Raw genomic sequence first — 27,186 nt, forward strand, 5'->3', positions numbered from 1 at the left:
TGTTGCAGCCGGAACGAAAGGACACGCTTTTTCCGGCCATCATGCTGTGATGCCTATTAGCTATATGTCCTAACTCCGGGAGTGGCTGTCAGGTAGTCTCTGGTCAGGCAGCGCGGGCGGCGCCTCAGCGGAAGAGTGGTCCTCCAGGTCGCAGCAACTAACCCCCGCCCGCCACCCCACGTGGTTGGAGGTTTCCAGAAGCGCTACTACAGCCGCGCTGCGCAGCTCCTGGCCGCCGAGTGCGTTTGCCGCTTCGTAGTTCCACCATCTAACCGTCATGATAAGTGCTAGCCGAGCCGCGGCAGCTCGTCTTGTCGGCGCCGCAACCTCCCGGGGCCCCACAACCGCCCGCCACAAGGTAAGGAACGGCTGGGTCTTCTCCGAGGGGCTCACGGCCTTGACCTCATGCGGCGGGCCTCGCCCTTCAGACACAGAATTCGCAGGCACAGATCAGGATGGGAAGAGGATAACTAGCCTTCATTAATCAGAGCTGCCGTTGCAAGGCCTAACTCAGGGTTTTGCTTCCATGTCTCGGACTCTGCTGAGTCACACCTCTTAAGAGCGTATAGTTTTATTCTAGGAAGTAGCGGATAGTGGTCCTGACAGTCTGTTCCGTGGCTGATGGCACGGTTTTGGCCTTGGGGGCGAGGAACGCAGTTTTAGTTGGGAGGGAACCGCTATTGTAGGTTTCACTTAAATCTACAAGTCGAAGGGCGACTGTTCTCCTCTAAAATAGTGTGTGCGCGAAGACCTCGTTATTATGATGAAACGAAAGAAGGAAAGTATCTTCGTAAAGTGAAAGCCAAGAACATTTGTCTGTAGTTCCCCAGGAATCTTTGGCGTAAGATTGTCCTTTCTTGTTATTTCAGAAAAAATAAGCAGATCAGAAAATGGCCATGGAGTAGTTGCTCATTATCGTGTAAGACCGAACATGTCTTTGGAGAACAGGACCTGGTGTCCCTCTGCACTCAACATGGGGTTAAAAAGAAGGCTTGGAAGTATCCTGAGATTAGGTTTAATCCTGGTTTGAGGCCACTCCCAAAATTTTTTTCTAAACTGACTGCCCAAGATTTCCATTCCTGGTTCCCTTAAGGTGTTAGCTTGGCTAGGTTGGGAATTGTCTCTGAACGATTTAGATTTGCAGCTGCGAGCACAGCCTAGTAAGGTTTAGATACCTGTACACTGCTGATGAGTATGAAATTGAGAAGTGTCCAAGTAGTATTTTGTAAGGCAGTGATTCTTAACTGGAAACAATTTTGCCTCCCAAGGGGATATCTGGTAATGTCTGGAGATAATTTGTTACAATTTGGGGGGTCTACTGGCTTCTGACACTGGAGGCTGAGGATGCTGTTAAACATCCTACAATGCTCAGAACAGCCTCCCACAACAAAGATTTGGTTCAAAAATCAGTAGTGCTAAGGTTGAGAAACTCTGTTATGATGTAATCAAAGACACTTTTAAATGTTTTTTTTCCATCTTCGAAAATTCGTATTCAATTAAATTTGTCTTCTATTTAAGTACCACAATACGTTTGATATATAAGATTTCATCTTTTCAGTATACGGTTACCAGAATGAAAGTTCAGACTTTGTGTTCTTCAGAAGAATGCTGGGAACGAGCTCAAGTTTTCATGTTTGTTGATGCATTTTTTTTTTTTTTTTTTTTTTAGGATGGGTGGAATGGCCTTAGTCATGAGGCTTTTAGAATTGTTTCAAGACGGGACTATGCGTAAGTGTAACTTCGTTTCCTTTGAGAGAGAATAAATATTAAACCCTAGAGTAGTGGTCTCTAAACTTGTGATTAACTCTTCCATGAAGGAAAAAGTGACACATCTCTTTTAATTTATAGGTTATTTAATGCACAACTATTTACGCATAAGTATTCTTATGTATTCCTGCAACGGTTCTGGAGACCACTATTAAGGTAACATTAACTATAGCATTATTTTAAATGTCTTTCAGCTCAGAAGCAATCAAGGGAGCAGTTGTTGGTATTGATTTGGGTACTACCAACTCCTGTGTGGCAGTTATGGAAGGTAAACAAGCAAAGGTGAGCGTGTTTGGAAGCTCTGGATCATATAGTAGTAGTTAGTACCCAATCTGGAATTCTGTGCCCTTTGGCTTAGATAAAGGACTTTTTTTTTTTTTTTTTTTTTTTTTAAGCACAAGCAGGGGGAGCAGCATGGGGAGAAGCAGGCTCCCGCTGAGCAAGGAGCCCAATGCGGGACTCAATCCCAGGACCCTGGGATCATGACCTGAGCAGAAGGCAGACACTTAACCAACTGAGCCACCCAGGCGCCCCTAGAAGTAGACTTAATTTCCCATTCCGGTGGAAAGAGTACCTTGTTCCAGTATCTTAGTATGAAAGATCTGATTTATATTTATTTTTCCATTTTTTTGTTTTGTTTTTAGTTATGACTTGTTTCAAAGTGAAGGACTAAAAATACTTTAGGGGCGCCTGGGTGACTCAGTTGGTTAAGTGTCCAACTCTTGATTTCAGCTCAGGTCATGGTTTCAGGGTTGTGAGATCGAGCCCCACGTTGGTTCTGCCGTCAGCTGTGTGTGTGTGTGTCTCTCAAATAAATAAAACCTTTTTTAAAAAGTAATAAAAATACTTGAAACGTGTACCTCAAATAGTAGTTACTATGTCAGCATTCACAGAGCAGAAAAGCATGCCCATTAGTACTGTTCTTGAGCATTTGTTTTGTGATTTGGCGGCTGTTTTGTGTCTTAAAATGATTGATAAAAAAGACTGGTGGTGGTGACTGGAACCTCATTCTCTGTTTTACTTTGGGAGTTTTAGGTGCTAGAGAATGCTGAAGGTGCCAGAACCACCCCTTCAGTTGTGGCCTTTACAGCAGATGGTGAGCGACTTGTTGGCATGCCGGCCAAGCGACAGGCTGTCACCAACCCAAACAACACATTCTATGCCACCAAGCGTCTCATTGGCCGGCGATATGATGATTCTGAAGTACAGAAAGATATGTGAGTAATAGGAAAAGCATAGTTACTTCCAGAGGCCATGCAAAAGAATCTTTTCAGCAAGATTCTTAGAGCATCTTACCTTAGTAATTTTATACGTTGTCCATGGGGGCAAGTCCTGCCCCTACCAAAAGGGTATTTCCTTCAAAACACATTCTTCTGTCTTCACATAATAGGTCTTTGCTATGTACTGACATGACGGGAAGATTTAGCTAGTCTTTTATTGACCATGTAAATTGGTGTTAAACTTACAAGGTAGATGGTGGCATAGCCCCCATCATGTGCTGATCAGCTAGGTTTTCAAAGTTTGTCCGTGTTAAAACATTATCAGTACTTCATTCCTTTTTATGGCCAGATAACATTCATTGTATGGATATGCTGTTGACCCTTAAACAACATGGGATTGTGGTGCCGAGCCTCGCTTCATTCAGTTGAACATCTGTGTATAAATTTTGACTACCCAGAAAGTTAGCTACTGATAGCCTACTGTTGACCAGAAACCTTACTGATGACACATGCAGTCAATTAACACCCATTTTGTACGTTATAAAGTACGTTAGAGTAAAAAGAAAAAAGTCATAAGGAACAGGAAATATCTTTGTAGCATTGTATTTACCCAAAAATATCTGCGTATAAATGAACCAGTGCATTTAGAGCCCATGTTTAGGGTCAACCATATACTACATTTTGTTTATTCATTTGTCAGTTAATGGGCATCTGGGGGCTGTTAAGAGTACTGCCATAGGGTGCCTGGCTAGCTCAGTCAAAACAACATACGACTCTTGATCTCTCAGGGTCTTGGGTTCAAACTCTGTGTTGGGTGTAGAGATTACTAAAAATAAACTTGAAAGAAAGAATACTGCCATAAACACCTGTGTACAGGCTTTTATAAAGATCTATGTTTTCATTTCTCTCCGGTAATGGACTTGCTAGGTCATTGGTAACTTGCTAAGCATTGCCAAAGCAGGGGCATAAATCTTTTGTTCAGGAAGTAGAGAATGTTCAGGTTTCACCAGGATGTTTTTACATGTTAGTGATTGGTTTCTAAAGCTTTTCATTAAATGGATTCCTGAAGTTTTCATTTGTTGGCCATGTATCTCTTGGGATGGAGGATGGACATTCGTGGTGTATGGTAGGTTGCACGGGCACATTTTTTCAAACATAATTTTTGTGTTTCAGTAAAAATGTGCCCTTTAAAATTGTCCGTGCCTCTAATGGAGATGCCTGGGTTGAAGCTCATGGAAAACTCTATTCTCCAAGTCAGATTGGAGCATTCGTGTTGATGAAGATGAAAGAGACTGCAGGTGAGAAAGTTTTAGTTCCTATCTGGGAAAGTTTGAAGAACTGGATGCTTCCTCACTTACATACCCCGGTGTCCCTTGGATGAGTCTGTGGTGGGTCTTATAAGAAAACTAGAAATGGCAAAACTGTTACTCCTCACACATTCCCTACATAATGATTTATCTTCATACTTTCCCTAATGATGGTTTATCTTTTCCAATATAGAGGGGTGGTATTCTATATTGAAGCCGAAAGACTACATATTAATCTTTGGGCTCTGTTAAGTAAAACTTAAAACTTCCCATTTGGAGAAACTAGTGGCTGTTTTAAGTCTGAGAATAGGTCATTATACCTGGTGCATTGTCACTATAATGTTAAACGTGAGATCTTGGGTTTTCAACCACTATCTTTAATTGGAGTGTTTTCTACAAGGTCTCTCTGTGTTAGGTCACATGTGAAGAAACTGATGAGTGTTGTCTGTGACTCTAAGAGGATGACACATGTTCTTAGCCTACGTGAGTAATTCTGTTAATTATTTCATCTGACAGAGTGGCATGATTATTTTTCATTCTTTAATTCTTTTCCAGAAAATTACTTGGGGCATACAGCAAAAAATGCTGTGATCACTGTTCCGGCTTATTTCAATGACTCTCAGAGACAGGTGAGTGCAGTTGGTGTTCTCATTCAGGAAATTAATGGTACTTGGGACACAGGGTGGAAAATGCTTTTTTCTTTTCTTTTAGGCCACTAAGGATGCTGGCCAGATATCTGGACTAAATGTGCTTCGGGTAATTAACGAACCCACAGCTGCTGCTCTGGCCTATGGTCTAGACAAATCAGAAGACAAAATGTAAGTTTGTGCAGTAAACTCCACCCAGATTTGTGAGACTCGGTTCATGGAACCATGAAAGTACTGGGCTGTGGTCTTTTTTTTTTTTTTTTTTTACCTTGGTATGCATATTGGCAAGTATTTATTCAAAAGAGTGGTTGGGGGCATCTGGCTGGCCAAGTCAGTAGACCATGCAACTCTTGATCTCAGGATTGTGAGTTCAAGCCCAAGTTGGTTGTGGAGACTGCTTTAAAAAAAAAAAAAGTGATTGAGTCCTGTCAATTTTGCTTTTAAAAATGTATTTCAACTCTGTATTTACAAGTAAGTGTTAGGGCTACGTATTAACACACTTGCCACTTAGGCAGTGATCCAATTTCATTATTTATACTTCAGGGGAATCATAAGTTTATGTTGGTTTGGTTATTAAAATTTATACCTTTGCGGCAGGTGTTATTCTTTAAGGTCTTCTTTTCTTTCTTTCTAGCATTGCTGTATATGATTTAGGTGGTGGAACTTTTGATATTTCTATCCTGGAAATTCAGAAAGGTGTATTTGAGGTGAAGTCCACCAATGGAGATACGTTCTTAGGTGGTGAGGACTTTGACCAGGCCTTGCTACGACACATTGTGAAGGAGTTCAAGAGAGAGGTTGGTTACCAGTATAGTTAATATGTAGATGTTGGGATGTTGAGAATTTCTTTGTTCAGATGGCTGTTTGCTTTATGATTTTTTGTCCTTAATAGAACATTGACTAGGACACTGAAATAACTGCATTTCAGTTCCACAGGTGGACTGAAATATTCTGGTTATCGTAGTTTCAGCTTGGGAATAAACAGATTAAAAAGGATATGATACTCTGTATAATATTGGCAGAGGAATTCTGGGAACTCCTGTTTTGAGCCAGAACCCAATAATTGGAAAGAACTGATTGGGTTCAGCCCTCTGACTTCAGGCACAGCTAGCTTTTACAGAATAAGGTTTCTTTTCCTTACAGATTTTTAAGGGCAGTAAGTGATTCATGCTTGTTTATAAAGGTATGGATCTGTTTTATGTTGGTTAAACATCATCACTGTATCTTGAAATAGTATTCATCACCTTGCTAATGTGAGTATTGTGTGTTTTCATTTTGTAGACGGGGGTTGATTTAACCAAAGACAACATGGCACTTCAGAGAGTTCGGGAAGCTGCTGAGAAGGCTAAGTGTGAACTCTCCTCATCTGTGCAGGTAGGATGTGGACAAATCCCAACAGTCTTGATGTTTTCAGCCTTAGTTTATTTGAATAGCATGCTCTAATTGGTGTGATATCCATCTAATCTTTTTATACTTTGCTGGTTGGGGTAAAAGTCTTTCCATGAACAAAGGAGCATTACTTTTTTAAGGATGAGCTGGAATTTGTTAACCACCCAAATAAGAGGTTCTACATACCAGAGCCAAAAAATAAGATCTGAATGACACTGAATACATTTTATTTGCCTTAAGTTAAAGGTACTGATTTTAAGATCTAGACTAGTAACTAGCATATGAAATTAGAATCACTAACCTAGAAATAATAGCCTCTAAGAACTGCTCCTGTCTTCACTTCAGACAGCCCTTCAGGTGAGTCTCATATTGTCTCATTTAATTATTTGGATCAGCAGTCCAGAAAGTGAGCATGAAACCTGGCTGAAGGCTGGGGTATATACACTTGTGTACATTTCTCTCTGTTAGCATCAGAGTTGCTTGGCACCTGTTGAAGTGCTCAGCCTGTGTTGTTCCAGTCCTTCTCGAGAAGTGAAGCTTCACTTTGCCTTAAGCACAAAGAATAGAACTGTATAAAGCGTGTTAGGTCTGGGTCAGAGAGGCAACAAGATGGAAGGCCGGAGATCTGTCTCTGGGATCTCAGATGGCAGCAGGAAAGCCAGAGCCTGTGACTACTTTAGTTGTTAATTTGATCGTACACACTGGGTTATCCAGTGTGAGAATACATGGATTTTTTTTTTTTTTCCCAGACCTGGATTTTAAAGTTTTTTAAAGTAGCTATGAGGAGTGACAAAGTTATATAGTCATCCATGATGATGGTGTTGCTTTGTCCCTGCTATCACACAGAGTGGCAGAACTTTACAACATATGATGGTTAGGATTAGAGTTGGAATACGTGACACTGCTTTGGAAGGTGAGATTGGTTGTTTTTAGTGTGGTTCTTATTGATAGGCATTTGGATTGCTTTCTAGCATTTTGCTGGTAAAGTGTTGAGCATTCTTGCACATTAATGTTTGTGCATGTATAATTATAAATCTGTAGAATAGGGGCGCCTGGGTGGCTCAGTCGTTAAGCATCTGCCTTCGGCTCAGGTCATGATCCTGGGGTCCTGGGATCGAGCCCCGCATCGGGATCCCTGCTCAGCGGGAAGCCTGCTTCTCCCTCTCCTAATCTCCCTGCTTGTGTTCCCTCTCTCACCGTCTCTCTCTCTCTCTCAAATAAATAAATAAAATCTTTAAAAAATAAATCTGTAGAATAAATTCCTTGAAGCATCACCTTCGTGGGGTTTACAGTGTGGTTTAGAGTTTTTTGGGTTTTTTTTTTTTTGTTTTTTAAGATTTATTTATTTTAGCACGGGAGGGGCAGAGGGGGAGAGAGAATCCCACCCAAGCAGATTCCCCGCTGAGCGCGAAGCCCAGTGCAGGGCTCCATTCCACGACTGAGATCATGAGCCGAAATCAAGAGTCGGATGCTCAACGAACTGAGCCACCCACGCACCCCAAAAAGATAGATATTAACTAGGACATCATATTAATAACTGTCAAGCCAGAAGTAACGTGAGAGGTTAAGAGTGGCCCTGTAGACAATGCTGGGATTCAAGTCCTTTTTCATCACTTAATAGCTGTGTGGCCTTAATAAATTATTTAACATTTCTGTTCATTGCTCTAAAATGAGGATAATAGTGCTTTCTCCCTTAGAGTTGTGAAGATTCCTAAATTGATACATGGTTAGGATATGTCTTAAATAGTACTCTAAAGTTATTGGGGTGCATGGGTGGCTCAGTTGGTTGTCTGCCTTTGCCTTAGGTCACGATAACCAGGGTCCTGGGATCGAGCCCCGCATCCGGCTCCCTGCTCAGTGGGGAGTCTGCTTCTCCCTTTTCCCCTGCTTGTGTGTGCAAATAAAATCTTTAAAAAAATAAAGTTGTTAATGTGGTAAAAGAGCAAAGTTAGATTTATAATTGTAAGAGAAAACTGATAAAGGTGTTTGACCTAACAAGGAGAGCTTCTGAAAGAGGAGTTGATCAGAGAAAGATAAAGGGTCAAGTAAATACAAGGCTCTGGGGTGAAGATCTGAGAAAGGGCTGGTGTGTTTGAGAGCAGACATGCAGGGAAAGTGGAATATGAGAATAGAAGCTTTAAAGATTTGGGATTTGGGTCTGTCCTGAGAAGTGTGAGTATAAACCAGTGAAAACTTTTTATGAGTAATCTCTACACCCAACATGGGGCTCAAACTCATGACCCTGAGATCAAGAGACACATGTTGCCTCCTGAGCCAGCCAGGCACCCCGGTGAAAACTTAATTTAGGGGCAGTAATATGGTCAGATGGGGCTTATGAAAAGTGCTCTGTCAGAAGTGGAATAGAGATTTGTTAATGGGTTAGGAGGGGTCCTGTGGCAGAGGCAGCTTGAGTGGAAAGTGGGAGAACCTTGGGAAGCTATTGTGGACTTGGACTAGAGTGTGAGGTGCGGTGTTGAATTTGAGAGAGAAGGGACAAAACTTGGTCACAAACTGGTTTCAGAGGGTTGAAAGTCCTGGAGTTGTCCAAATTGTCATTAACTACATATAGCATAGAGAACTACATTAATACAGTGTCCATGTGAGGATTTTTATTTATTTATTTGACAGAGAAAGTGAGAGAGCACAAGCAGGAGGAGCAGCAGAGGGAGAGGGAGAAGCAGGCTCTCTGCTGAGCAGGGATCCTGATGCGGGACTCTATCCCAGGACCCTGGGATCATGACCTGAGCCAAAGGCAGACACTTAACCGACTGAGCCACCTAGGCGTCTCTACATTCTTCATTGTTAATAACAAACACATGCTAAATTTTTTGCCTTTGGAAAGAGAACAGCTTGAATGGTCTTTGGTGGCTGTTCATTTAAAGTGGGTCTCACTCTCCCTATAACTTTGGAAGTCTTCCTAATGGTGGGAGTATGGTTTTATTTTAATTGAAATAATAAAGAAACTTCACCACTATTGCTCTCCCTGCTTTCTTTGCAGACTGACATTAATTTGCCATATCTTACGATGGATGCTTCTGGACCCAAGCATTTGAATATGAAGCTGACCCGGGCTCAGTTTGAAGGGATTGTCACTGATCTAATCAGGAGAACCATTGCCCCATGCCAAAAAGCCATGCAAGATGCAGAGGTCAGCAAGAGTGACATCGGAGAAGTGATTCTTGTTGGTGGTATGACTAGGATGCCCAAGGTATGGATCCATCGAATCCTTGGCATGGGAAAGTAGAGAGGGCAAGCACATAGTGTTTTCTCTGGACAAATGGTTTGTGTAGAGACATGAATATGTGGCGTTCCTGCCACAGTGACCTGAAAGGGGGATGAGTTTGTGCCCTCACTAGAATTCTTTTTTAGCCTCTTTTTTAAATTAAGAGGTATCAGGAAAAGGATTGGGAAGGGCAGAATGTCTTTGGGGTGGTAGCATGAAGGATCCTGTATTTCATTTTTGGGAGTATTTTTAGGAATGAAACAGTTTGAGATCAGAGATGGCTTAAAACCTTGGTACTATCTAGCTCTAGAGGCAATTTTGGATAAGAATGTCTTTGCACCATGGTGTTTGGGGTTTCTAACTGCATCTCTTCAACAAAGATTTGTGCAGTGATGCATTTTATTTATCAACACATCATTCTGATAAGACAGGTGTGTGGAAAACTAATGACTGAGCACAGAACCTGTTGAAGATGCAATTCTTGTTGTATAGCTTGAATAGAATTTTCTTGGGCTTTAATAGTAATTTTTCCTTTGGGGTTCCTGGGCTTAGGAGAATATGCACAGAATAAATGTGGAGAAAAAAGAAGCTTTGGACAAGGAAGAGATCTTTGGGCTAACAAATTATCCTAGATGCTATTTAAGTAGCACTTTTTCCTGGCATTATTAGTAAAATAAGCAGGAAGAACATGCCTCACATTTGCACCAGTGTTGAATTATTGAATTAAGCACTGCTGCTTTTAAGTTGGTTTTTAGTTGATCTGAAGGAGTTGGACTATATCTAAATCCTCGTGTCTTACATCCTCTGTTTCTTCTTTTTTTGGGTGGGGGGTGGTGGTGGTTTTTTAAGTAGACTCCATGCTCAGCGTGGAGCCCAACATGGGGCTTAAACTCATGATCCTGAGCTCAAGACCTGTGCTGAGATCAAGAGTTAGGCGCTTAACCAACTGAGCCACCCGAACACCCCCTCTACTGCTTTTTTTTTTTTAAATAAGATTTTGTTTATTTGAGAGAGTGAGCATGTGAGCTGGGGGAGAAACAGAGGGAGAGGGACAAGCAGACTCTGCGTCAAGTGTAGAGCCCAATGCAGCTGATCCCAGAACCCTAAGGTCATGACCTGAGCCGAAACCAAGAGTCTGAGGAAATCAGGAGTTTGGCGCTCAACCAGCTTTGCCATCCAAGCCCCCCTTTATCCTCTATTTCCAATTTAATGTGTTGTATGGGAAACCCAGTAACAAAACTTAGGCAGATTCTCCTCATATCTTAAAAGGGCTATGAATGATAGTCAAGTAAAGTGAGTATTACCCACTTGACACATTTAGGTCATTAAGGAAGACTCAGATATGAAATAGTAACTTGAGTGAATATTCTTGGATCTGAAGCAGCTTGTCCTGAGATTTGCTGTGATTGTGGAACACACTTTTCCCTTCTTGGGTAGTTGCCCTTAGTAGATAGTGACAGGTTCACTCTCTTTTTTTTTTTTTTTGATGGTTCAGGTTCAGCAGACTGTACAGGATCTCTTTGGCCGAGCCCCAAGCAAAGCTGTAAATCCTGATGAGGCTGTGGCCATCGGAGCTGCCATTCAGGGAGGTGTGTTAGCTGGTGATGTCACAGATGTGCTGCTCCTGGATGTCACTCCCCTGTCTCTGGGTATTGAGACTCTGGGAGGTGTTTTTACCAAACTTATCAACAGAAACACCACTATTCCAACCAAGAAAAGCCAGGTAAGAATCACCTACTCCTCCGTTGTCACAGAGATACGAGGATCTGTGAGGGACATGATTGCACCCCTTTTTGTGAGCTTTTCCTAGAAAACTTCGCTTTTTGTCTTGGAAGTCTATACTAGTTGAATGTGTGTGCTAAGAATCTTGTGTTTTGTTCTCTTTTTTTGTTACTGTTCCTGAAAAAGTTCTCTTTACTTGTCACCCAGCAGTGATGATTGGAGGTAGGGTATCAGTAGTCTCCTTCACGGGGTTAAAATAACTTCGCAAAAGGAGCCTCATCATTTGGGACTAAATTCCCTGTACTCTTCTGTTCTGAAAGACAGTAAAAAGAACCTGGCCAAGATTAGGAGAGTGTACTTGTTTTGTGGGTGAATGATGGGGTTCCTTAGATAACAAGCAGGGCTACTTCGACAGGGGCTCACTCAGTCTTAGATTAAGAATTACTTCCTGCCTTTCCCAGTTTTGATGTTTTTCTGAACAACTGTTAATACCAAATGGATATTGCTGTTTCTTCAGTGATGCATTGCCAACACATCACTCTGAAGAGAACTATGGACTTCCCGTGACAGGTCTCTGACCTGTTTCTTCAGATGAGCATGTTTCAAGATCATTTTTTTAGCTCCTTCTTTTGACACTGTATTTGCTAATGCTGCATCTTTGTGTAGTGCATTTGCTTAGCTGAAACAATAGCTATTGTATACCCTTTGACTGCTAATCCTACTCCTGTCCCCTGCAAAGACATAAGCCTTTGTTCTGAACACCATGTGCGTTGGGATTCTGAAGTGTTGAGATGGGAATTTCTTTCTTTGACTTGCACTTTGTATAAAGGGAAGTAGCCTAATCAGACTGCCAACCCGGGGAGTTTCTTTCTCCCTAGGTGTTTTCTACAGCTGCCGATGGTCAGACTCAAGTGGAGATTAAAGTGTGTCAGGGTGAGAGAGAGATGGCTGGAGACAACAAACTTCTTGGACAGTTTACTTTGGTAGGTATCAGGAATTCTGGATATTGTACTTGTCATTCCTTTTAATATGCAGTTAGACTATATTTTAATATTTAATATTACCAAAAACTGCTAAAACACAGGGACCTAGTCTTTGTTACCTTAGTTCAGTGTACAAATTCTGCAGCTGGATACCCATGGCTTCAATTTTTACCTGAAAGTCTTGCTTGTTTCTGATGCGCTAGGAATTTCATTAAGAAATTGATAAATACAAGAGCCAGGAAAATAATCATAACAATGTTAAGAAAAATTCCCAATTACTATTTAAGACCTTTGATATTGGCCCCTACTCAGCATTGTTTATTGGTTCTTGGTGAGATGAACAGTGATGGAGACTTTTCCTCTCATTCACTGGGTCCTCAGGTACATAAAGCCATTATGGTTGCTTGCTGTAGTGAACCTTTACTGGCATGAGCCCTTTTTATTTCAGGTAGCAATGAAATTACTACCCTTACTATAAATTTGTGATTTGTGTTTTTATACATTTTAATTGTTTGGGTTTTTTTTAAAGATTTTATTTATTTATTTGACAGCGAGATAGTGAGAGCAGGAACACAGGCAGGCGGAGTGGGAGAGGGAGAAGCAGGCTTCCTGCCGAGCAGGGAGCCCGATGTGGGACTCGATCCCAGGACCCTGGGATCATGACCTGAGCCGAAGGCAGACGCTTAACGACTGAGCCAGCCAGGCGCCCCATTTTAATTGTTTTTTTGTTCCTCCCAGGAACAAGTTACTTGTTCACCCAGAAGACTGTAGAGGTTTGGAAATAGAACACTGGACCTCTTATGAGAGGAGCTTAACTCTGTGTATTTATTTTAGATTGGAATTCCCCCAGCCCCTCGTGGAGTCCCTCAGATTGAAGTTACATTTGACATTGATGCCAATGGGATTGTACATGTTTCAGCCAAAGATAAGGGTACAGGACGTGAGCAGCAGAGTAAGTGCTTTTATTTATCAGACTTTAAGAGTGAGGCGAGGGACCTCATTGAAGTTCCTGTTTGAGAAGTAGACCTTCTAGGTTACCCCCAGTCTTAGTGGAGGATGAGTTCTCTTTGTCTCTTTTCTCCTTGGTTGGCATATTCACATTAACAGGTGTGGTGTTTATTACCCCAAATGGGCAAGCACTGGGCTTCTGGATTATTGAAGTTTTGGTAGACAGGCAGGTCAGTTGGTCTGTGTATTTCAGACCCTTGGTTTCCTTCTTTTTACCATAGGACAACAGGGTATTCTTCTGTATATTACATATCAAAATTGGTTACTCTGAACAGGTGTATTCTTTTTCTTAATACCATAGAATAAGCAGCAGGTAATTTTGTAACAATAACAAATAACAGTAACAAGATGCCTTTTTTTCTCACTGTAGTTGTGATCCAGTCTTCTGGTGGGTTAAGCAAAGATGATATTGAAAATATGGTTAAAAATGCAGAAAAGTATGCTGAAGAAGACCGGAGAAAGAAGGTAACTACTTTCTGCCTCTTGCATCTGGGAGGTGAAAGTGGGAGTTTGGACATGTATCATTGACACATGAATCCATCCTTCCGCTCTCTTTGCTCATAACTTTTGTGTGGAATGCCTTTCTTATTTTCAGTCTTTCCATATCAGAATTCTTATGTGCTCCAATCCAGCTGAAATCCCTTATAGACCACCTAGACTATTTCAGACCACAGTAATTTGTTTCAACTTTGTAACTATATGCATCACTTAGCATGTTGTTTAGCTTGATGGGGACATTCAGCCAACTGGTTGATTGGGAAGTCTTCATACTAAATTTCTAATTTCTTTTAGGAACGAGTTGAAGCTGTTAATATGGCTGAAGGAATCATTCATGACACAGAAACAAAAATGGAAGAATTTAAGGACCAATTGCCTGCTGATGAAGTGAGTGCTCTTTTAAAATAGTTAATGAAGTTAGGCATTGTCACCAATGTCAGTGAAGTGGCTTTTTTTTTTTTCTTCCTAAGATTTTATTTATTTATTCGAGAGCACAAGCAGCGGGGAAGATCAGAGGGAGAGGGAGAAGCAGACTCCCTGCTGAGCAGGGACCCCAATGTGTGGCTGAATCCCAGGACCCTGGGACCATAACCTGAGCCAAAGGCAGATGCTTAACCGACTGAGCCACCCAAGTGCCCCTGAAGTTTTTCTTGATAGGTGTGGGTCTTGATAGGAATTCAGTGGTATTTTTTGTTTCTCAAAGGCTTTTTATTTCCATTTTTCACACAAACTTTCATTTGGGGCCATTTTATAAATAAGGAAATAGAGATAAAATTTGATGAGTTCTGCCAGTGATAGAAATTTGTTTCTTAATGTTTCTGAATATTACTGCTACACAAAATGAGGGATAAGAAACCCAGAAAAAGAGTTTGGTTTTGTTTTTAAGTGCAACAAGCTAAAAGAAGAGATTTCCAAAATGAGGGAACTTCTGGCTCGCAAAGACAGTGAAACAGGAGAAAACATAAGGCAGGCAGCATCTTCCCTTCAGCAAGCATCACTGAAGCTCTTCGAAATGGCATACAAAAAGGTACAAGGGCTGAAGGGCATGTTGCTCAATGAATTTACCCCTAACTTGATCTTAATAGAACTGTTGATTACTGCGTCACTGATGGCACTCTACATGGCCATTTATAGAACTGGGGGTATTGGAGTTGGAAATACTCTTCCTGCCTTCTTGACTCCGCGTTGGGAGGGAGGGTGATAGCAGTCAAGGGAGGGATGCACAGAAACCACCAATAGTGTACAAGGAGGGAGGGAGAGTGGAATAGGCTGGATATGCCACCTCAATAGTTTATCAAACTGTCAGCCTTAACATTAAATGAGTTGCTTTCAAATATTTTCTTAACAGATGGCATCTGAGCGAGAAGGCTCTGGAAGTTCTGGCACTGGGGAACAAAAGGAAGATCAAAAGGAGGAAAAACAGTAATAACAATAAACTTTGGAGTCGAAATATGATGCTTGGGAGTGAAGGGACTTCCTGAGCAGAAATGGGCAAACTTCAGTCTTTTACTGTGTTTTTGCAGTATTCTATATATAATTTCCTTAATATGTAAATTTAGTGACAGTTAGCTAATGATCATTTAATGAGAATTTCAACCATACAAAGTTCATAGTACTCTGTCAGTCATTTTTCAGCTGCATGTAAAGGGCGGGGGGGAGGAGATGATTTATTCATCATTATTAAAACAATGTTTTGTGCTTTAGTAGCCATATTTTCAAGAGCTGAAACCATCTCTAAACATAATAATGAAGGTAGTCAGCCATAGACCTGGAATGAGATCATATGGGGATGATGGGATCCTATTCTAGTTAATTGAGAACTACTATACCAGCCTGTATGTATAAGGGATTCTTCAACTAAGGCCTTGCTGTGCCATGTTGGGAGGTAGGGCAGGAGTAGCTAGATCAATGGAAAAATAGCTGTTAGGTACAACTTTAAAATAAGGTAATAGGGCTCCCTAACTTTCCTAAGGCATATTTTTCTAGCTCTCTTCTGTCCTGTGTCAGGGCACTTGTGTCCTTGTTGGGTTTTTTTTTTTTTGGATCCATTCTGGGTTTTTTTCTTTTTTAAATAAATATGAAAAGCATCTTGATCTCTTGTTTTGAGGAGTGAGGCTCTGAGATTTAGCTTCAGGAATAGGATATGAATCATACTTCCCATTCCCTGACCTAAAGTTGTTCAGGTGGAATACATGATTTTCTAACACTGGCTCAAATATAAATTCAGGATTTTTAAGGGCTGGTATGATGAAAACATTACCACCAAGGACAGTCCATCAGGAATTGATTCTACATTTCTCCTGTTTAATCCTGAGTGAGTTGCCTTGTCCTATATCCTCTGATGTAGTTCTAACTAAATGCTGAAGCCTTCAGAAGCAGAAGGGTGAATATCTTTCCTATATTAAGTGTGAAGAATTATTTCCCAGAAGTTTTTCAACAGACTCCCCCCCCCCCCCCAACCCCTTTCATGGATTACCATCATATACCATGCCCAAAGGAATCTGTCAGGAACATGGGCTCAGACCCCCATCAGTGTAATGCCTCCTTTCATTTTGTGAGATCTAGAAATGAAACTGATGTATAATTAAGTCAATATATTGCTCTAATGTGAAGGAGATTGTTTACACAATAATTACATTCCTGGAAAATTAAGTGTTCCTTAACACCCATGTAAACACTTCTGGAGATTCATATGAAAAATAAATTCTAGGCTCAAGTTTTCAGCTACATGAATACTTAAGAACCTTGTGGGATGTGCAGTAATTCTTGCGAAAGATTATTTTGTGGTACTTAGCATCTCTGGTCAGCCCTTGCCCACTGGATGCCTCAAGAGTCTCCTAATCATTGATAAGCCCCTCAAGGACTTCTAAAGCACCCCATTAAGAACTAGTAGCTTTTTATCAAAGTTGGCATCAGGTTAAAGAGCTGCTTAGAAAGGTACTGAGAGATACTGTCTCACGCTACCCCATGTGTAGTGAACACAGAGCAGCATTTTAAGGTACCTACCAGTAAAAATGATAAATGGTGCAAAGAACCTTGAAAGACAAAGTTCTTTATTCTTCAGATACAGTCTTCCTTTTGTGGACAACTGCTTGATAGGGCCCAAAAGGAACTTCTGGTTTCCCTTCCTAAGTAGTCTTTCCAGTTAAGAGTAAATAGGCTTAACAGTTGCCTAAACAAAAAAAAGTCAACAAATCTTAGCCACTGTCAAAGTACATCCAGAACCACCTTCTCCACTCCTACCACCAAGTATAATTTACTCACTGGGTTTTTCCAAGTAGTTTTCCCCACTTAAAATCACACCCTTGCCATTCTGGTGATGTAGTGCGTAATCAGAAATTGTATGTGGCACTTCAGGATGCCTGGGTGGCCCGGTTAAGAATCCTGACTCTTGATTTTAGGCTCAGGTCATACTTTCAGGGTTGTGGGATCAAGGCCCAAGTCTGGCAGGCTCTGCACTAAGTGGGGAGTCTGAGATCTTTCCCTCTGCCCACTCACCCCTGCTCTTGGGCATGCACACCCCCTCTCAAATCTTAAAAAAAAAAAAATGATGTAGCATTTGTGTCCTTTTACGTAAGAATAGTTTTGTTTTTTTTTAATCTTGTCAGAAAGCAAGCACAAGCAGGAGAAGCAGCAGGCAGAGGGAGAAACAGGCTCCCCACTGAGCAAGGAGCCCGATGTGGGACTTGATCCCAAGACACTGGTATCATGACCTGAGTGAGTGACTCAGGCATAGGACACTGACTTCTCTTGAAGAGTACAGGCCATTTCATTTACAGAATGGCCCTTTGGATTCACCTGATTTCCTTGAGTTCAGAGTTAGGTACATATTACTGGTAGAAATACAAGATAGGTGTTCTATCAATGTATCAATTACCAGGGAGAATAAGATGCTCTGCTCCATACTTCATTTTGAAGACACTTTTCCTAAGTAATCTATTATGGTGGCTTAATTTTAAGTATAACATTTACATTAGAGATTCTATAGCAAGAAGAAACCGTAAAGTTAAAAGCAAATTCTTACAGAAGGTACATGAGATTAGAAGTTGAGACAAACCTGACCTTGAAAATGCACTGCTTCAAGCAAAGGCCCTTCACTATTTTCAGATACCACGGTGACTCCATTCTCCAGTCCTAAGGCTGGTTTCTAAGAGCTATGTCTCCTTTCCTCTAGTATCGGAACAATGAGATCGGTGAAAGCTTTAGATAGAGAAACTAGAGGGTGACCTACATTACTCAATCTGTACAGCATGGAAGTAATTTAGCAATTACAGAAAGAACCATTGAAACAGCCATTTCTGTAGGTTAAAAACAATGTCAGCAATTTGATATGGTTAAACCTAATACAATGCACCATCATCAAACCCATTTCTGCTGCTGCAGGTCACGGAGCAGAAGTTTGGGGGGAGGGGCAGAGGGAGAGAGAATCTTAAGCAGGCTCCACATCCAGCGCAAAGCCCAACGCTGGGCTGGATCTCACAACCCTGAGATCATAACCTGAGCCAAAATCAGTTACACTTTTAACGGACTGGGCCACCCAGGTGCCCCAGTAAGCAGAAATCTTGACCCTGAAGAGAACACAGCAGCAGAATCAGCCTTTAATAACTTTGAGCTTCAAGTCTGCAATCAGGAAACAGGAAAGTAATGTGTTTTACCTAGGTGCATCGGGCTGGCTCAGTGGTAAAACATGCAACTCAATCTGGGGGTCATGAGTTTGTGCCCCACACTGGGTGTAGGGCCTACTTAAAAGCAAAAAAAAAAAAAAAAAAAAAGTTTGACCTAAATTACAGGCACTTAAACAGGTTCTTGTAGCCCCTGACCTAGCAGGTGGAGATTTGGAGTAACATGAACAGCGAGTCCACATTAGTGATTTTGGGGGGTCCATAAAACACTAATTAGATACTGCAAGACAGTTATTAGTTTTTCTGAAAAAATGGTCCACTGCTTTTACTAATTTCTTCAAGGAATCTGTGACCAAAAAAGGGTTAAAAGACCATAGCTTTCCTAAATGGAAACTCACTCTCTTGGTCTAGCTTAAATTCAAGTCATACCCTCCTGCTCCCTGTCCCCCTTGCCATTTGCCAGCTCAATTTTACCTTCGTATTTCTTAAGCATCCTTGGTCTACACTCTCCATGAAACCTTAACCACACTGGCTGTTTCACTCATTCTTATTTTACTCTAACATTTCTATATTTCTAAAAGGATTATTCTATAAAATATAACTATCATGATCACATAAACATGAGCAACTCCTTAATAGCAAACAAATGTCCAAATTTTCCCATTTCACAACTTTAAGATCTTATTTAAGTAATCTCTGTACCCAATGTGGGGCTTGAACTTACAAGCCTGAGATCAAGACTCAGAAGCTCTACCGACTAAACCAGTCAAGCACCCGTTTCACAACTTTTTCAATTGTTAAAGAGCCAGGAACCAAATAAAGGCCACATCCTATATTGGTTGGTATGTTCTCTAAGACTCAGACTATACATTTCCCTGCTTTGCTTTCTATTTATAAAGATATTTTAGAATGTTGGGGAGAGGGGCAGAGGGAGAGAGAATCTCAAGCAGCCTCCCCACTGAGCACAGAGGCAACGCGGAGCTCAATCCCATGACCCCAAAATCATGACCTGAGCCACATTCAACAGTCGGACGCTTAACCAACTGAGCCATCCAGGCGCCCTGCAATTTATTTGTTAAACTGGGCCACCAATCCTATAATATCCTACATACTACATTTCACTGATTGCATTCCTGTGATGTCATTTTTTTTTTTTTTTTTTTAAGATTTTATTTATTTGACAGAGACACAGCGAGAGAGGGAACACAAGCAGGGGGAGTGGGAGAGGGAGAAGCAGGCTTCCTGCTGAGCAGGGAGCCCGATGCGGGGCTGGATCCCAGGACCCCGGGATCATGACCTGAGCCGAAGGCAGCCACTTAACAACTGAGCCACCCAGGCGCCCCTCCTGTGATGTCATTTAACACGTTCTTCCATCCCCAACTAATCTGATTCAAGTTCAGTTTCTTGACAAGAATGGGTGGTGTGGGGCGCCTGGGTGGCTCAGTTGGTTAAGTGACTGCCTTCGGCTCAGGTCATGATCCTGGAGTCCCGGGATCGAGTCCCGCATCGGGCTTCCTGCTCAGCAGGGAGTCTGCTTCTCCCTCTGACCCTCCTCCCTCTCATATGCTCTCTCTCTCTCTCATTCTCGCTCTCTCAAATAAATAAATAAAATCTTTAAAAAAAAAATAAAAAAAAAGAATGGGTGGTGTGTACTTCCATCAGAGGGTACATAATTCTGGTTGGCTCTTAGGTGATATTAGCAGCCACTGATGATCATTACCTGATCTCTGACTTCATCAAAAGTAATACTATCCTGGAGCACCTGGGTGGCTCAGTCAGTTAAGTGTACAACTTGGTTTTGGCTCAGGTCATGATCTTGGGGTCATGGGATCAAGCCCTGCATCGGGCTCCATGGTTAGCGAGTCGGCTTGGGATTCTCTCCCTTTCCCTTGTCCCTCCCCTGGCTCTCATGCGGGGGCTGTCTCTTATAAATAAATAAAATCTTTAAAAATAAAAAGTAATACTATCCTATCTTCACTTTTTAGTTGGAATACCTCTGTAGTGAGAAACTTCCCCTCATAAGTACCTAGTTACCCTGAGGTACAGTTCATACAGAAAAGGATTATGTACTGGTTTTAAGAATGAGTTGGTTTTGTTGTAGTAGTCAAAGGTGAGACCAATGAGGTTTCTTAGGTGTCGCTGTGAGCTCAGAGATTTTAACTAATTTTGTGTTTCAATTCACTGTAGTTCTTAATGATGCTCAAATTGTTCTATTTTTGGCCTGTGGAAACTCTTCCTATTGGCTCTTAAGTTCTTTTGATAAGACCCCAGTAGTCGAGAACAGTCGTCAATTAATGGTATTGGGAAAACTGGACAGCCAAATGCAAAAGAATGAAACTATGCCACTATCTTACACCATACACAAAAATCAACACCAAATGGATTAAAAGCTTGTATGTAAGACGTGAAACTGTAAAATTCCCAAAAGAAAATAAAGGCCATAAGCTCCTTGACATCTGTCTTGGTGATGATCTTTGGATTTGACACCAAAAACAAAGTCAACAAAAGGAAAAAAAAAACAAACCAAGTGGAACTATATTAAACTGGAAAGCTAATGCACAGCAAAGGAAATAAATGAAAAGGCAACCTATTGAATGATATAAAATATTTATAAATAATGTATCTGAAAAGGGTTTAATATTCAAAATATATTCAAAAAAACCACCGAAATATATTAATTCATACAACTCAATAGCAAAAAAACGCAATCCAATCCAATCCAAAAATGGGCAGAGGATCTGAATAGACATTTTTCCAATGACAAAGAGATGGCCAACAGGTACACAAAAAGGTGTTCAATATCACTCATCAGGGAAATGCAAATCAAAAACAATGGGCTATTAACCTCATATTTGTCAGATGTCAAAACCTCAGATTTGTCATGGCTAATATCAAAAGAACAAGAGGGATGCCTGCGTGGCTCAGTCAGTTAAGCATCGGACTCTTGATTTCCACTCAGGTCATGATCTCAGGGTTGTGAGATGGAGCCCTGTATCAGGCTCCACTATGGGCGAGGAGCCTGCTTAAGATTCTCTCTCCTTCCCTCTGCCCCTGCCCCCAGCCCCCACCCAGCGTATGCACTCTTAAAAAAAAAAAAAAAAAGGTATGTGCATCCCCATATTCACTGCAGCATTATTTACAATAGCCAAGATATGGAAACAACCTAGGTGTCCACTGATGGATGAACAGATATGTGATACATGAGCATGTACACACACACACAAACACACACACACACACATAAAATAGAATACTCCAGGGGCACCTGGGTGGCTCAGTTGGTTCAAGTGTCTGCCTTTGGCTCAGGTCGCGATCCCAGAATCCTGGGATTGAGTCCCGCTTCAGGCTCCCTGCTCAGCGGGGAGCCTGCTTCTCTCTCTCCCTCTGCCTGCCACTCTGCCTGCTTGTTCTATCAAATAAATAAATAAAATCTTTTTTTTATTTTTATTTTATTTTATTTTATTTATTTATTTGACAGAGAGAGAGACAGAGAGGGAACACAGCAGGGGGAGTGGGAGAGGGAGAAGCAGGTTTCCTGATGAGCAGGGAGCCTGACGCGGGGCTCGATCCCAGGATCCTGGGATCATGACCTGAGCGGAAGGCAGACGCCTAATGACTGAGCCACCCAGGCACCCCAATAAATAAAAAAATACTCAAAGGTCATAGAAAAGAATGAAATCTTGCCATTTGTGATAACATGGATAGACCCTGAAGGCATTATGCTAAGTGAAATAAGTCAGAGAAAGGCAAATACCGTATGATCTCACTTATATATGAAATCTTTAAAAAAACAGGGACGCCTGGGTGTCTCAGTTGGTTAAATGTCCGCCTTCAGCTCAGATCATGATCCCAGAGTCCTGGGATCAAGTCCCACATCCTTCTCCCTCTATCTGCCGCTCCCCCTGCTTGTGCTCTCTCTGAAAAATAAAATCTTTTAAAAAACAACAAAAACTCCCCAAAAATCCCAAGCTCATACATAGAGAGGACAAACTGCTGGTTGCCAGAGGCAGGGGAGGAAATGGGGGAATGGGGAGGATGGGGGTGGATGAAATAGGTGATGGAGGTCAAAAGTTTTATAAGCTTCCAATTATAAAATAAGTATTAGGGATGATCATGTACAGCATGGTGACTATAATTAATAATTATTGCATATTTGAAAGTTGCTAAGAGTAAATCTTAAAGTTCTCATCACAAGAAAAAAAAACTGGAAACTACATACATTGACAGATGTTAACTAGACTTACTATGGTGATCATTTCACAATATATAAAAATATTCAATCATTATGTTATACATCTGAAAATAAAATGTTATATGTCAATTATACCTCAATAAAGAAAAGTCTATTAGGATGTTACAAGTACTTATACAAGAAAAAAAAAGACCGCAGTAGTTTTTGTTAATTTCCTTTCTTATTCATATAAAAAGTGTTCCAGGTTCATCTTGTTCATATATGCCTCAGTCCTATAAACAGCTACTTCTCTTTTTATACGGTTATGTATTTAACATTCCTTTGTTCTTTTTCCCCTTAAAAAAGACTGTAAATTTGGGGCACCTGGGTGGCTCAGTCGTTAAGCATCTGCCTTCGGCTCAAGTCAGGATCCCAGGGTCCTGGCATCGAGCCCCGCGTCAGGCTCCCTGCTCATCAGGAAACCTGCTTTTCCCTCTCCCACTCCCCCTGCTTGTGTTCCCTCTCTCACTGTGTCTCTCTCTCTCTGTCAAATAAATAAAATCTTAAAAAAAAAAGACTGTAAATTTAAGAACTGCACTATATCTAAAGTGTTTCAGCACATATCCCGGTATTAGAAAACTGATCTCCAGTATTTATGAAATTGAACTAAAAGATTATCATCTGTCTCACTATTCTACAATTGTCTACTGAGTCAAAAAAAGGCACCACTGGGAACATTAAGCACTTACTTATCTTCTCCCCAAATGATCCAAGGGCATGGCTCAATCTCACCTTGCTAATTATTCTTTCATGTTACGGGAAGATGTACATCAGCTGGTGAGCGCTCCTTGTAACAGGGATTCTAAAAAAAAAAGAAAATTCTAGAACAGAAAGAATGAGTGTTCTCTATGCGCATTTTTTTTTACAGTTGGAAATCATTATAGGGTAAAGCATATAATGGTCAATATTTGCTTAATTTAACAAGATTACAAATTCATGTACAGATATTTGGTCACTTAGAGAAGAAACTGCTGTAATTCCTTAGTTGTAGTCCCCCCCTCCCATTAAAGGGTTGTATTATACTCCCTGTGTCCACAGGGGAGTAAATGGTACTTTACTCTGACCATTTCAAGTCACTCTCACACATTGTATTCCAGTTAAGCAACGCTGTCTTATGTCAATTTACACAAATCTTTTGAGTTTTACACTACACCTCTATAGCTTAGGTCTTCTTCATTGGCTTTTACTTATTGTAAGATTTCTTCATGTATTTAAGGATGAAATCTATGGAACTTCATTCTTCAAATTCATTATGCTTAAGTACATCCAGGAACTTGAGGGCAGACCAGACATTCCGTTATTGATCTTCACCTACTTCATGAAATGATTGGCACTTCAGTTTTTTTTTTTTAACATTTATTTATTTGGGGGGGCGGAGAGAGCGAGCACGCATGCAAATGGGGGAGGGAGGAGCAAAGGGAGACTCCATGCTAAGCGTGGAGCCCAATGTGGGGCTCAATCTCACAACCCTGAGACCATGACCTGAGCTGAAATCAAGAGTCAGATGCTTAACCCTGACTGAGCCACCCAGATGCCCCACTTCACAGATAGTCTAACCCAGGGATTATTTGTAACTGTTTTTAGGCACATTGGGTTTTTTTTTTGTTTTTTTTTTAATAAAATCTTATATGGAACTCTTATGGATCAGAGACAGGAAAAACATATAACTATTAAGATACCCAGGAAAAAAATCATTTATTATACTAATATAGTGTATATAAATAATTTTTTTTAAGTCTGGCAAGGAATTATTAGGAAGTTTATTAGTTAGGGTAAATAAAAAGCCATGAACACAGAACTGAGATCTCCAAATTCTAGTATTGCATTTACAACACCAGTTAGAAGCTAATATACATTAAGGATATCCCAAAGGGAATCATACCTAAGTCCCAATCTTACCTGACCAGGATACCCACAAACACAGAAATGATGCCCAGACTGCTTACCTAGACAGTAGCAAAAAAGGCCTTCTCTTTAAGCTATTAAACATCATGGGGCGCCTGGGTGGCTCAGTCGCTGGGCGTCTGCCTTCAGCTTGGATCATGATCCCAGGGTCCTGGGATCGAGCCCCACATCGGGCTCCCTGCTCAGTGGGAAGCCTGCTTCTCCCTCTCCCACTTCCCCGCTTGTATTCCCTCTCTCGCTGTCTCTCTGTCAAAAAATAAATAAAATCTTAAAAAAAAAAAAAGCTATTAAACATCATCAGGAGATTCCTGCTTTTCTATCTATAACCATGGGACCCTAGTATATAATAGACAACTCCAAGCTGGGCAAATTGACAAGAATGTTGAATGCTAACGGGGAGAAGGAACAAAGAGGAATAAGTATATCTAGTTAGAGACCCTTGTGATAGCTAATACAAACACAATGCTGAGGCTTGAAAAAGTTTACTGCAGCCCAGGAATAGTTTCCATTTTAAAAAAATCACAATCTTGCTCTTGCCAAATGCTGTTGTTGGAGGACCCTCCCTGCTTCAGATTTACCAACAGCATGAATCAAGAAAAGTTAGCCAAACTTCAGGCTCAGGTCCAGATGGGGGCAAGGGCGCAGCTCGCAGAAAGAAAGTGGTAGTACATAGAACAGCTATAGCTGATGACAAAAAACTTCAGAATTCTCTAAAAAAACTGGCTGTGAATAATATAGCTGGTATTGAAGACGTGAACATGATTAAAGATGATGGGACAGTTATTCATTTCAACAATCCCAAAGTCCAAGCTTCCCTTTCTGCTAACACCTTTGCAATTACTGGTCATGCAGAAGCCAAACTAATCACAGAAACGCTTCCTGGAATATTAAGTGAGCTTGGTGCTGACAGCTTAACAAGTCTTAGGAAGTTAGCTGAACCGTTCCCCTGGCAAGTGTTGGATAGCAAAGCACCAAAACCAGAAGACACTGATGAAGAGGATGATGATGTTCCATATCTCGTAGAAAATTTTGATGAGGTATCAAAGAATGAAGCTAACTAAAATTTTTTCTGGAGTTTGGAAGCCGGCATGGACTAGATTTAACAAATCAGCTATGTGGTTCCAAAGCTTTACAGACATGGAGAATGTCAACTATTACTAGTTCAGTAATATAAATATTTTGTTTATTAATAATGCTGTTTGTTCAGCATTTCTCGGTCATTTGATTTTGCATTTTGCACTTCCTCCCAGGATCTATTCTTTTGGTCAAAATACGAAGTATTGGTGCAGTTCGAGGGTGTTTTGGTGTTTGATTCTCAGTTTTCTGTTTTGTTTTTTTGTTGGGGTATTTTTGGTGTGTGTATGTGTATGTATGCGTGTGGGTATGTGTGTATACAGTGGAGAGCAAATTGGAAAACAGTTCTATTTATCCTCCTTCTAATCGCTTCTCGGCCTTTTGGCTAAGATCAAGTGTATTTATCCTCCTTCTACCCCCAGTAGAAAATAAAACAAATCTTTACATTAAAAAAACAAAACAAAACAAAAAAACAATTCACATAAAAATCCTGCCACAAGCAACAAGACACTTGTAATTGATCTCATGGCCACAGTGACAGTAAAGGCAGGCGTTATCCAATGACTATTAGATGCTGACCAGCCCAAGGCCCAATTTCTAGGCCTAAACCACAATTGTTCCTTGGCACCCACACAACCCTCCCCACATAAATACCCAATCTCTTAAACTCCAGCTGTGAAAAGTTCCAAATTTCTAACATTAACACACCAGCCACTGAAACAGGGTAAAAATCCCACAGACCATTTTACCGGCTCCCTCTTTCCACCAGGAAAAAAATCCCTAGGAATTGTAATTTGGATCTGCTCTACCTTTAGGTTCTCACCTTCAATTTTCTGCTACAACTAGTGTAGCAGGTCAACAGATGGGTACTGAAAACAGTGGAAGAGGACAGAACAAATTAGGAGAAACTAAGAAGAGAATTAGCATTCACTATTGACATGGGTGCTGTAAATAGTACCAGGCACTTTACACAACTTATTTAATCTGACAATAGTCCCACAAAATAGGCAGTATCCCCATTTTATGATAAAAACACAAATTCTGCAAGATTTAAGTGCCTTGCCCAACCCAATGTAAGGAGCAAAGTCACGGTTCAACCCTAAGGCTGCCTAGCTCCAGAGATCTTTCCTTTAACAACCCCACTGATTTCCCAAAGAGTCAAAGGGTACAGCCCTTAGGAAATCTTTCCACAACCATTCCTCCCCTGCTTTCTTTACTTTGGCTACTCTTAAAACTGGCCCACGCATCAGCAACCAATAATTTCATTCTGTACCTAACAGCACTGTGTTCTCAAGTTGCTCTTGGTATTTTCAACATCAAAACAATCCTCCTTCCCTCCCCCACCTCCACCCATTAACTAGGGATGTTATCTATACCCCAATATTTAACTTTTTTTTTTTTTTGAAGATTTTATTTATTTATTTGACAGAAACACGGCGAGAGAGGGAACACAAGCAGGGGGAGTGGGAGAGGAAGAAGTAGGCTTCTCGCTGAGCAGGGAGCTTGATGTAGGGCTTGCGGGGCTCGATCCCAGGACCCTGGGATCATGACCTGAGCCGAAGGCAGACACTTAAGACTGAGCCACCCAGG

The 27,186-nt window shown here is 41.1% G+C and overlaps 2 protein-coding genes and 1 non-coding gene across 3 annotated transcripts; all 3 read left to right on the forward strand.

Annotated features, from left to right (window-relative positions):
• The first annotated feature begins 63 nt into the window (after window positions 1–63).
• HSPA9 (heat shock protein family A (Hsp70) member 9) lies at window positions 64–16,504 on the forward strand. Its single transcript, XM_032425246.1, has 17 exons — window positions 64–358; window positions 1,670–1,728; window positions 1,962–2,049; window positions 2,803–2,984; window positions 4,161–4,285; window positions 4,850–4,923; window positions 5,006–5,112; window positions 5,576–5,738; window positions 6,223–6,315; window positions 9,329–9,538; window positions 11,049–11,276; window positions 12,154–12,258; window positions 13,093–13,210; window positions 13,637–13,731; window positions 14,059–14,151; window positions 14,651–14,791; window positions 15,113–16,504. Exons 1-17 carry the CDS (start codon window positions 278–280, stop codon window positions 15,188–15,190), a joined length of 2,040 nt encoding a protein of 679 aa, XP_032281137.1. The 5' UTR covers window positions 64–277; the 3' UTR covers window positions 15,191–16,504.
• LOC116645347 lies at window positions 9,938–10,012 on the forward strand. Its single transcript, XR_004301946.1, has one exon. It is a non-coding gene; the product is annotated as a small nucleolar RNA SNORD63 (small nucleolar RNA).
• An 8,252-nt stretch (window positions 16,505–24,756) lies between the features above and the next one.
• LOC116645240 (transcription factor BTF3 homolog 4-like) lies at window positions 24,757–26,979 on the forward strand. The gene has a single exon (XM_032425309.1). It carries the CDS (start codon window positions 25,281–25,283, stop codon window positions 25,581–25,583), a length of 303 nt encoding a protein of 100 aa, XP_032281200.1. The 5' UTR covers window positions 24,757–25,280; the 3' UTR covers window positions 25,584–26,979.
• The last annotated feature ends 207 nt before the right edge of the window (window positions 26,980–27,186 follow it).

The sequence above is a fragment of the Phoca vitulina genome, unplaced genomic scaffold, assembly GCF_004348235.1.
Source record: "Phoca vitulina isolate PV1807 unplaced genomic scaffold, GSC_HSeal_1.0 scaffold32, whole genome shotgun sequence".
Classification (NCBI taxonomy): Eukaryota; Metazoa; Chordata; class Mammalia; order Carnivora; family Phocidae; genus Phoca; species Phoca vitulina.